Source organism: Phyllostomus discolor, chromosome 1 (genome assembly GCF_004126475.2).
Source record: "Phyllostomus discolor isolate MPI-MPIP mPhyDis1 chromosome 1, mPhyDis1.pri.v3, whole genome shotgun sequence".
Lineage (NCBI taxonomy): Eukaryota > Metazoa > Chordata > Mammalia > Chiroptera > Phyllostomidae > Phyllostomus > Phyllostomus discolor.
The window spans coordinates 103465183-103477473 of NC_040903.2; the positions used below are offsets into that span (position 1 = coordinate 103465183).

At 36.0% G+C, this 12291-nt stretch overlaps 1 protein-coding gene across 1 annotated transcript in view; it reads left to right on the forward strand.

The window, feature by feature from the left end:
- Positions 1-12291, forward strand: part of WDFY3 (WD repeat and FYVE domain containing 3) — a 243909-nt gene that overhangs the window by 105135 nt on the left and 126483 nt on the right. The window contains 3 exon segments of the mRNA XM_028505686.2: positions 4605-5072; positions 5961-6062; positions 10729-10922. Coding sequence (XP_028361487.2) covers positions 4605-5072; positions 5961-6062; positions 10729-10922 — 764 coding nt within the window.

Sequence of the window (12291 nt, forward strand, 5' to 3'; positions counted from 1 at the left end):
AAATAGAAAATTTCTTTTTCTGGATTAGTTGCAGAATGATTGAGTTTTACATGTACTATAAGACTTACTGGGTTTTTTCTCTCTCTCTTTTTTTTTTAACTACAATTCAAGTATAGTTGTCTCCATTTTCCCCCTACCATTTCCCGCACCCCAGCCATCTGCACCTCCCACCCTCAATCCTACCCACCTTCGGCTTTGTCCAGGGGTCCTTCATACATGTTCATTGATGACCCTTCCTTCTTTTCTCCCCCCCCACTCCCACTTCCCTTCTGGTTACTGTCAGTTTCTTCTTTATCTCAATGTGTCTGGTTATATTTTGCTTGCTTGTTTGTTTTGTTGATTAGGTTCCACTTATAGGTGAGATCATATAGTATTCATGTTTCACCACCTGGCTTATTTCACTTAGCATAAAGCTCTGCAGATCTATCCATGCTGTCACAAAGGGTAGGAGCTCCTTCTTTCTTTCTGCTGCATAGTATTCCATTGTGTAAATGTACCATAGTTTTTTGATCCACTCATTTACTGATGGGCACTTAGGTTGCTTCCCGCACTTGGCTATTGTAAATTGTGCTTCTGTGAATATTGGGGTGCATAGGTTCTTTTGAATTGGTGTTTCAGGATACTTAGGGTATAATTCCAGCATGGGAATTGCCAGGTCAAAAGGCAGTTCTTCTTTAGTTTTCTGAGGAAATTCCATACTGTTTTCCACAGTGGCTCCACCAGTCCGCATTCCTACCAACAGTGTACTGGGGTTCCCTTTTCTCCACATGCTCAACAGCTCTTGTTTGTTGATTTGTTAATGATGCCCATTCTCACCAGTGTGAGGTGGTATCTCATTGTGGTTTGAATTTACATCTCTCTAATGGCTATTGAGCTAACCATCCTTACATATGTCTCTGGGCACTCTCTATGTTCTCCTTGGAGAAGTGTCTGTTCAGGTACTTTGCCCAATTTTCAGTTGAGTTGTTTGTCTTCCTGGAGTGGAGTTGTGTGAGTTCTTTATATATTTTGGAGATTAAACCCTCGCCCAAGATATCATTTGGAAATACATGTTTCCATACAGTTGGTTCCCTTTTCATTTTGCTGATGTTTTCTTTAGCCGTGCAGAAGCTTTTTGTTTTGATTAAGTCCCATTTGTTTATTCTTTTTTCTTTATATCCCTTGCTCTAGGGGACATATTGGTGAAAATATTGCTGTGTAGAATATCTGAGATTTTCCTGCCTGTGTTCTCCTCTTAGACTTTTATTTTATTGTGATTTGTGTTTAAGTCTTTTATCCATCTTAAGTTTATTTTCATATATGTTGTAAGTTGGTGGTTGAGTTTCTTTTTTTTTGCATGTCTCTGTCCAGATCTCCCAACACCATTTATTGAAAAGGCAATTTTTACTCCATTTTATGCTACTGCCCCCTTTGTCAAATATTAATTGACCATAGAGACCTGGGTTTATTTCTGGACTCTTTGTTCTGTTCTGTTGATCTGTGTGTCTGTACTGTGCCAGTACCAAACTGTATTGATTACTGCGGCCTTGTAATACAGTTTGATGTCAGGTATTGTGATCCCTCCTACATTATTCTTCTTTCTCAAAATTGCTACAGCTATTTGGGATCGTTTATGGCTCCATATAAATTTTTGAAATGTTCTATATCTGTGCAATATGTCATTGGTACTTTAATAGGGATGGCGTTGAATCTATCATTGCTTTGGGTAGTATGGACATTTTGATGATGTTAATTCTTCCAATCCATGAGCATGATACATGCTTCCATTTGTTTGTGTCTTCCTTAATTTCCTCCTTCAGTGTTGTGTAGTTTTCTGAGTACAGGTTTTTACTTCCTTGGTTAGGTTTATTCCTAGGTACTTTATTTTTCTTTTGCTATATCAAATGGGATTTTTTTCCCCTGATTTCTGTTTCTGGTATTTCATTGTTGGTGTACAAAAAATCCCTTCGGTTTCTGAATATTGACTTTGTATCCCACTGTTTTGCCAAATTCACTTTTATTAGGTCAAGCAGTCTTTTGGCTGAGTCTGTAGGATTTTCTATGCATTCTATCATGTCATTTGCAAACAGTGACAGTTTTGCTTCCTCCTTTCCAGTTTGGATGCCTTTTCTTTCTTTTTCTTGCCTGATTGCTGTGGCTAGGACTTGCAGTATTGTGTTGAATAGATGTGGTAAAGTACACATCCTTCTCTTGTTCCTTATCTTAGTAGAAAATTTTAGTTTTTACCCATTGAATATGATGTTGGCTATAGGTGTCTCATATATGGCCTTTATTATGTTGAGGAATGCACCCTCTATTCCCACTTTGCTGAGTGTTTTTATCATAAATGGGTGCTGTACCTTATCAAATGCTTTTTCTGCATCTGTTAATATGATCATGTGATTTTTGTCTTTGCTTTTGTTGTGATGTATTTATATTTACTGATTTGCAAATATTGTTCCTCCTTTGCATTCCTGGGATGAATCCCATTTGGTCATGTGTATGATCTTTTTAATATATTGCCAGATGTGGTTTGCCAATATTTTGTTGAGGATTTGAGCGTCTATGTTCATCAGCAATATTGGCCTGAAGTTTTCTTTCTTTGTTGTGTCTTTATCTGGTTTGGGGTTTAGGATGATGCTGGTTTCATAAAAAGAGTTTGGAGTCTTCCATCTTCCTGGATTTTTTTGAATAGTCTAAGAAGAATAAGGATGAACTCTTCCTTAAATGTTTTATAAAATTCTCCTGTGAAATCATTTGGTCCAGAGCTTTTGTGTGCTGGGAGATTTCTGATTACTGCTTTGATTTCATCCACTGTTAGTCTGTTCAGGCTTTCTGCTTCTTCATTCAGTTTTGGAAGATTATATTTTCCTACAAATTTGTCTGTTTCACCCTGGTTTTCAAATTTCTTGACATATAATTGTCCATAGCATTTTCTTACAGTCCTTTGTATTTGTGTGGTATCAGTTGTAATCTCTCCTCTTTCATTTCTGATTTTGTTTATTTGGTCCCCCTCTCTTTTTTTCTTGATGAGTCTGCTTAAAGGCTTGCAAATTTTGTTTATCATTTCAAAGAGCCAGCTCCTGAATTTATTTATCCTTAGAATTGTGTTCTTAGTCTCTATGTCATTTGATTCTGCTCTGATCTTGTTTTTTTCTTCCTTTCACTCACTTTGGGCTTTGTTTGTTGTTGTTCCTCCAGTTCTTATAGATGTAGGATTAGGTTGTTTGTTTGAAATGTTTCTATCTTTTTTAGGTAGGCCTGTATTGCTATGAACTTTCCTCTCAGGACTGCCTTCACCATCTACCATAAGTTTTGGGCTATTGTGGGTTCATTTACATTTGTTTTGAGAAAATTTTTTATTTCTTCCTTCATCTCATTCTTAAGCCATTTATTGTTTAATAGCATGCTTTTCAATCTCCATGAACTTGAGTGTTAATGATTTTTTCCTCGAGGTTGGTTTTTAGTTTCAAACCATTGTGGTCTAAGAAAATGCTTGCTGTGATTTCAGTTTTGTTGGATTTGTTAAAGCTTGTTTTGTGTTTTATCATGTAGTCTGTCTTTGAAAATGTTCAGCCCTGGCTGGCGTAGCTCAGTGAATTGAGCACGGGCTGTAAACCAAAGTATTGCAGGTTCGATTCCCAGTCAGGGTATATGCCTGGGTTGCAGGCCACGACTCCCAGCAACCACACATTGATGTTCCTCTCTCTCTTTCTCCCTCCCTTCCCTCTCTAAAAATAAATAAATAAAATCTTTTAAAAAGAGAATATATATTTTTAAAAAATGTTCCATGTGCATTTGAAAAGAAAGTATATTTTTCTTCTTTGGAATAAAAGGTTCTATATATATCAGTTAAGTCCATTTGATCTAGAACGTTAATGCCGCAATGTCCTTGTTGATATTTTGTTCAGGAGATCTATCCATTTTGTCAGTGTGGTATTAAAATCCGTAGTATAAGTGTGTTGTTGTCTGTGTCTTTCTTGAAGTCCTCCAAGATTTTCCTTATATATTTGGGTGCTCCTTTATTGGGTGCTATGTGTTTATAATGTTTATGTCTTCTTGATGAGTTCTTCCCTTGAGTGTTATGAAGTGTCCTTCTGTGTCTCTCTTTATAGCCTTTGTTTTGAAGTCAATTTTGTTTGATATAAGTATTGCTACCCCAGCTTTTTTTCCCCTGTCATTTGCTTAGAATATTTTTTTGCAGCCCTTCACTTTCAGTCTGTGTAGGTCTTTTCTTCTGAGGTGGGTCTCTTATAGGCAGCATGTGTGCGGGTCCTGTTTTCTTATCCATTCAGCTACTCTATATCTTTTCATTGGAGCATTTAAACATTCATAGTCTGAAGCCTGGACCTATATGATATGCTTTATTCTCTAAAACTAACTATTGTTTCAACATATGCTATTCTTGAACCAGAATATTTTCAGTGATGCATTGAAAGTTTATTCAGTATTGTTACTTATTTTTAATAAATGACTGAACCTGATGAAGAAAAATAGAGTTTTTTGAAAAACAGTATGTGTTATCAGTAAATAGTGGATAAATGTTATGATCTGTCTAAATAGACTAGGTTGCCATGATTAAAATATCACATAGCACCTACTTTGTGTTCTTTTTTCTATTTTAGGTCACAGTGTGAGAAACGTTCAGGCCTTTGCAGTTCTTCAGAATGCATTTTTGAAAGCAAAAACCAGCTTCCTTGCCCAAATCATCCTTGATGCCATCACAAATATTTACATGGCTGACAATGCCAATTATTTCATCCTAGAGTCACAGCACACATTGTCACAATTTGCAGAGAAGATTTCTAAACTCCCGGAAGTACAAAACAAATACTTTGAGATGTTGGAGTTTGTCGTGTTTAGCTTAAATTATATCCCCTGTAAAGAACTTATTAGTGTTAGTATTCTCTTAAAATCTAGTTCTTCTTACCAGTGTAGCATTATTGCAATGAAAACACTTCTTAAGTTTACACGACATGACTACATATTTAAGGATGTGTTCAGGGAGGTGGGCCTTCTAGAGGTCATGGTAAACCTTTTGCACAAATATGCTGCCCTCCTGAAGGATCCAGCTCAGGCACTAAATGAACAAGGTAAAGCATTTTCCATAATTTTATTTTCATTTGACAGAGGGCTTTAGGCAGGTTGTTTTGTTCATGTTTTGCCTTTCATTTGGTTATTGACTTGAATGACTTACTGATGTGTGTTTTATGACATCTTTGTGAATATTTCCCAGAGTTGACTTGTTCATTTAACCTCTGTTGGGGAGTTGGGGAAGGAGTGGGTAGCACCTAGAAATGTATCACCATGGTGAAAGAAAATTTAAGGTAACAGCTGAGGAAGACATTTATGATCCATATGACTAGTGTCTACTAGTTTTTTTAGAGCGAATTCAAAAAGCTTCTAGAAACAGTTGGAATGTTTAGGTGTCTCAAAATGTTTTTATTAATTACAGAGAGTGAGTAGATATATCTCTTGTGATATGTATGCACACAGTATTATCAAATTTTATGGTTTTTGTCCTTTTTGATAAAGCTGATAAAAGCACAGTAGTACTTGGCACTTAGTTAAGCATTAAGTGCATTGAATGAATTAATACAAGTTAAACAGATAGCACTGTTCCTAAACTTTTCTTTATCTTTGGTGCATTATAACCTAGCATTCTATTATTGAGCCTCTTTGCAAGGAAAATTGTAGTAAAAAGAATACAGTTAAGTTTGATTGACATTTTCCTTTTTAGTATTTGTTAGATAATTGTAACTTTCTAGCCTCATCAAAATAAAATATGTAAACATGGATTTGACCTTAGTTTTGATAGTTGGCGGACATGTGTATCATTTTTAAAGGTTGTATTATGTCAGTTGTATTAGTGGTAAAAGTGAACATTAAACCAATATTTTTTAAATTATTAAAAGAAAACTGAACCAAGCAAAATACAAGCTTATAACTTTGTGATTTGGATCTTTGTTCCTTTTTTCTAGGGGACACAAGAAATAATAGTTCAACTGAAGACCAAAAACACCTGGCTTTGTTGGTTATGGAAACCTTGACAGTGCTTCTTCAAGGATCCAACACAAATGCAGGTAACTAGAAAAGCTATTAGCAAGTGCTTTGGGGGGATCATACCTCTGGTTATATCTTCTCTAATTATTCTTGCTTCTAAAATACTCTTATCGTGTAAGAAAAAACAGTATTGATTTAGTGATGGTATTATCATATCTCTAGAAATGCCGTGCTTTTGACCTTTATCAGTATATTAATGACAAAATATATAACAGCGCTATTATTTGAAAGTATGTTCTCATATTTTATTCCTTTTTATAATGTGCCTTGTGTTTGAAGTATTCTCTTCTGTATTTTTTTATTTAGGTAATACAGACTCTTAGTCAAATAACTTTGCTTATTTAAATATTTCCCGACTTCTGGCCAAGATGGAGATGTAGGTAGATACATTTTACCTCCTTGAACACCAAAAAAAAGGACAACAAGTTTAAAAACAAAAAATAACCAGAACTGCCAGAAAATCAAACTCTATGAAAGTCCAACAACAAAAGAGTTAAAGAGGAAGCATCCAGACCCATAAGAAGGGCAGAGCCAGGCAGCCAGGGCAGAGACAACACGTGGCAAAGTGGCGGCTGGAGGACTAGGGCAGGAGAGGCAGCAGCTGGAGGACTGGGTAGTCTAACATTTGCCTGCAGGTAAACTGAGAAGAACAACTTGGGAGAGCAGGACAGACTGAGCAACTCAGGGTTCTAGCGCAGGGTAAGAAAGTCTCAAAACCTCTGGCTGTACAAACCTGTGGGGGTTGTAGCAGCAGAGAAACTCCTAGCCTCACAAGAAAGTTTGTTGGAGAGACCAACTGGGTCCTAGAACATACACAAACCCACCCACCCAGGAATCAGAACCTAAAGGGCCCAATTTGCTTGTAGGGCAGAGGGGAAGTAACTGAAAGCCAGCCAGCCAAGAGCTAAACAAGGGGCATTGTTCTCTCTGTGACTCCTCCCCCATATAGAGCAAACTGGGTGGTTGTGCCCTGGCGAATACCTAAGACTCCACCCTTTACAACATAATAGGTGCACCAAGACAAAGAAATATGGCCCAAATGAAAGAACAGATTAAAACTCCAAAATTAGAAGTAAGTGATGAAGAGATAGCCAGCCTATTAGATGCAGAGTTCAAAACACTGGTCATCAGGATGCTCACAGAAATGGTGGAGTATGGTCGCAAAATGGAAGAAAAAATGAAGGCTATGAAAAGTGAAATAAAGAAAAATACACAGGGAACCAACAGTGAAGGGAAGAAAACCAGGACTCAAATCAATGATTTAAAGCAGAAGGAAGAAATAAATATTCAACCAGAACAGAATGAAGAAACAAGAATTGAACAAAATGAGGAGAGGCTTAGGAACCTCTGGGGCAACTTTAATCTTTCCAACATCTGAATCATAGGGGTGCCAGAAGAAGAAGAGGAAGAGCAAGAAACTGAAAACTGATTTCAAAAAATAATGAAAGAGAACTTCCCCAATCTGGCAAAGGAAATAGACATCCGGGAAGTTCAGAGAGTCCCAAAGAAGTTGGACCCAAGGAGGAATACAGCAAGGCACATCATAATTACATTATCCAAAATTGGAGATAAGGAGAGAATCTTAAAAGCAGCAAGAGAAAAGGAGACATTTATCTACAAAGGAGCGTTCATAAGACTATCAGCTGATTGCTCAAAAGAAACCTTGTAGGCACGAAGGGGTTGGAAAAAAGTATTTAAAGTCATACAAGGCAAGAACCTACATCCAAGATGACTCTATCCAATAAAGCTAACATTTAGAATGGAAGGGCATATAAAGTGCTTCCCAGGTAAGGTCAAGTTCAAGGAGTTCATCACCAAGCCCTTATTATGGGAAGTGTTAAAGGAAGTTATCTAAGAAAAAGAAAATGATCAAAAATATGAACTGTAAAATGACAATAAACTAACAACTATCAATAACTGAACCCAGAAACAAACTAAGCAAACAACTAGAACAGAAACAGAATCACAGAAATGGAGATTATATGGAGGGTTATCATCGGGGAGTGAAGATAAGGAAATGGGGGAAAAGGTACAGGGAATAAGCATAAATGGTAAGTACAAAATAGACAGGGAGAGGTTGAGAAGAGTATAGGAAATGGAGAAGCCAAAGAACTTAAATGTATGACCCATGGACATGAACTAAGGGAGGGGAATGCTGGTTGGAGAGGGGGTGCGGGGCAGAGAATAAAGGGGAGGGGAAAAATGGGACAGCTGTAATAGCAAAATCAATAAAATATACTTTAAAAAATAAAAATGGTTTCCAACATAGCTGTTTCATATGGTGGTTTTGTTAATTTTTTAATATTCAGGTTAGAGTATTACAATTTACAACCTTGGGAAATATTGAAAAATGATTCTCTAATAAAGCTTGCCTCTCTTAGGTAAATTGGATTTATTAAGTCTTTTACTTTATATTTGGGCTCAACTTGTCTTCAGTCCTTTTCTACCTGTGATTAATAGACAGTCCAACTGTATTATATAAAATATCACTCTTGCTTTGAAGAAAGATACTTGAGATTTTCACCAACATCCGAAAACTGTCAGACAACAATGTCAATACAACTTGAGAGAGGAGTAAGTGACAGGGAGGTGAGTCCAGATGAGTAGGTTGTGCACAGGTCATAGAGAGCTTTCTAGGCCATGCTGAGGAATTTGAATTGTATTTTAAGAGTTTTGGATAGCCAAGAATGAACAAACAAATGAACGGAAATGATTGATCAAACAAGCAAATGTACAAGTGCATGCCTGTTTGCCTGAATGCAGAAGAACTCAGTATTCAACATGATTAAAATATATTTTAAGAATAATAATAATAATAAAAATGAAATATATTGTGTTCCTTACACAATACCAGGTGTTCAAGCTACAAAGATATAATTTTTGCCCCAAAGGAATTACAAACTGATGGGGGAAAGATGGAAACGTAACCATATAAGTAATTCTGTAAATGCAGTTGGGGCAAATGCCAAGCAAGATACAGTTGAATGAATTTAATAGTTAAGTCAAACAGTGAGTATGGTGAGGTTTAATGGGCATGATTTTAACAGTTCGTTCAAGATATAATGCATAATCTCCTTATTTCCACTAACTAGGTCTAGTTGGCTAAAATAATCAGAAACATAATAAGGGTATACTAACAAGAATTTATTGACAACTTAGCTTTTGGTGGCATGGCCCACAGGGAGGGCCTGAATAGTTCTAATATAAGAGAGTGAAGAGCTTATTCTGTATGACTAAAAGTCACTTACTTTATCTCTCAGACCACCAGACATTTTCACAAAATTCTTTTGTCATCAACTATCTTCTTGTTACAAAAGATATTACTGTCCTGGCTGGCTAGCTCAGTTGGTTAGAGTGTCATGCCGATGTGCCAGGATTGCAGGTTTGATTTCCAGTCACGGTACACACAAGAATCAATGAGTGGACTGAGAAATTGATGTTTCTCTGTTTCCCTTTCCCTTTCTCTCTGTCTCTCTCTCTTTCTCGCTCTCCCCCTTTGCCCCTCTCCCCACATCCTGTCTTCCATCCCCCTTTCTCTCTAAGATCAGTTTTAAAAGTAAAAGATGTTATGAGCCCTGTGATTTCAGGCACTTAAAACAATGCTGTGCTCATAGAACTATTAAAAAACATTAGTGATTATGATTATTTCATGGACACCAACTGGCAACCAGGAAGTAAACATGGTCTTCCATGTGCAAAATCTCAAGCACGTAATAACTTATATGTAGTTCAAGGTTATAAAATTCTTAAAAAGTTAAGAAATAGAAAGTCACTAAATAAAGAGGTCAGTGGCTGCTACAGCAAAAAATGCTGACATTTATTTTCTCAGGAAATATTTATGAAACACAAGCCAGAAGTTTAAAGGGAGACCAAACATATAAACAAATAATACTAAGACTATTTGATATATAAAGTATTATAATAGTGGCATATACAAGGTATCCTAAAAGCATAAAGGATAGAATGATTAGTTTGGAGAAAATATTAATTGGTGATTTAGATCAGTTGGTCCATTTTTTTTAATACTTGATATCTGATGTGAGAACAGTATCACTTGTGGACTGGAACACAGGCTATGGAGCTGGGCTTTCTAGGCATAACTCCTACTCTGTCCTTTGTTAGCTGTGTGATCTTGGCCACATTACTCAGCTTCTATATGTCTTAAATCTCATCTGTACAGTAGTGAGGATTAAGTAAATCAACTGCATAAAGCATTTGGAGCATTATGGTGATGTTTTGAGTGCTTTGCCTAACTAAAAAATTTGGTTCCCTGTAATTTTTCTCATCATAGAATAATTATATTTCATTTATTTCTTTAATACTATTTTAGAAGCTTTGTTCAATTTAAATCTCATTTACTTGAGGGTATTGTTCATTTGAAAGCTTTTTATGAAAATTGATTTCAAGTATTATTCAGCTTAAAGACTTAACATAAAAAAATGGGTCTCTTCATTGTTACCTTTGGAATTTTTTAATGTTCTGGCTTTGGAGAATAAGGACATGGTGAATATTAATTTTGCATTTAAGGAAATCTAGAGAAAATGTGCTTTTTTTTTTCTGCTGACACTATCCCTAGTAGAATTTTTTATTATAATTTAACAGGTAAAATAGCTGTATAGGTTTTGTGTGCATTCTTTTGAGTTACTCTTCATACAAAAATATCAAACTTAATTTTTTTCTCTCCAGGAATTTTCCGAGAATTTGGAGGTGCAAGATGTGCACATAATATAGTGAAGTACCCTCAGTGCCGACAGCATGCCCTGATGATTATCCAGCAGCTGGTGCTCTCTCCAAACGGGGATGATGACATGGGCACTCTCCTGGGGTTGATGCATTCAGCCCCACCAACAGAACTACAATTGAAGACTGACATTTTAAAGGTAAGTTTGATAAGTGTGTTGTTACTACTCTTTTACTACTAAAATCCATGGTTATTTTTAAGTGACTTAAAACTATTGTGAAGTATTCTTGCCATTTTTGTTCTAAAATTATGTCAGTATACTGGCATAATAGCAGAAGAAAAGGCAGTGTCTTTAACTTTGCCTCTAAGGACCTCAGGATGCCGTCTTCCTCCCCTCTGACACCCTCTTCTTGTATCTTCACACCATCCCTGCCACAGACATCACAGAAATACTGTATTTTGCTGTGTATAATGCACACTTTTTGCCCAAATATTTGAGGGAAAAATAAGGATATGCATTATTTATACATGGGTATAATGATTACATGCCATGGGTATAATAATGGGCACCCTAATCCCATGTATAATGCGCACAAAAACACGGGTGTGCACTACACAAAGGAATGCACTATACACAGCAAAATATGGTAATAGCTACTTTTGAGGATCATGTATTTCTTTTTACTTTTGCTTTAGTCAGTTACTTTCTCGTCAATAATGAGAAGTTTGCATTTTTTCTTTGTGCTATTATATATTTTATCCTGTTTTGATGGAGCATAATGACACTTTGGGTGTGTGTTTTATTTTAAAGCAAAATTAATCTGACCACAATTTTTCTTTTAGACAAGAAGGAAATCTACATAAGTGTTAATATTAGGGAACATACATGTATTTGAAAGGATTATTGGGGGAACAAAACAAGTGTCTTCAAAAGATTTTAAGGTTGCCAGTGTTTTTAACATACATTTTCCTCTTTTCTTGGATTGGATTTTCCTTTTTGATTGGATTTGCAAAAATTAGTAGCTAAGTTACTAAGAGGTAATTAGCTGGCTGCCCTGTACTTTTAAGGCAGTATTGTTCTGGTAAATGATAATAACTGACTCAGATTAGGGGTGGGGGGAATTCCTGATGTGTTACATTTATTAATTTCTATGGTGTAAATATTTACACTATGACATGTTTCAGGCAACTAATGTGTTACTGAATGTGGATTGAAAAAAGATACACAATAGCACCCCATTATATAGTATTGGTTTGGCCAAAAAGTCCATGGTTTGTTTCTGTATGGTGACTCTAGTAGTGCTTAGTTGTCTTTAACTTCATTCAAAACATTTTTGTTAGATTATATTGTGACAGCTGTCATATCAGTGTGCATTAAAAAAAGCTTAACAAAATTGGTGAATTTTTGTGCAGCCATTTTAATATTGAAGATGGAAGAAGATATGCAACATTTTTGGCATGTTATGCTTTATTATTTCAAGAAAGGTAAAAATGGAACTGAAATGCAAAAAATGATTTATGCAGTGTATGAAGAAGGTGCTGTGACTGATCAAACATGTCAAAAGTGA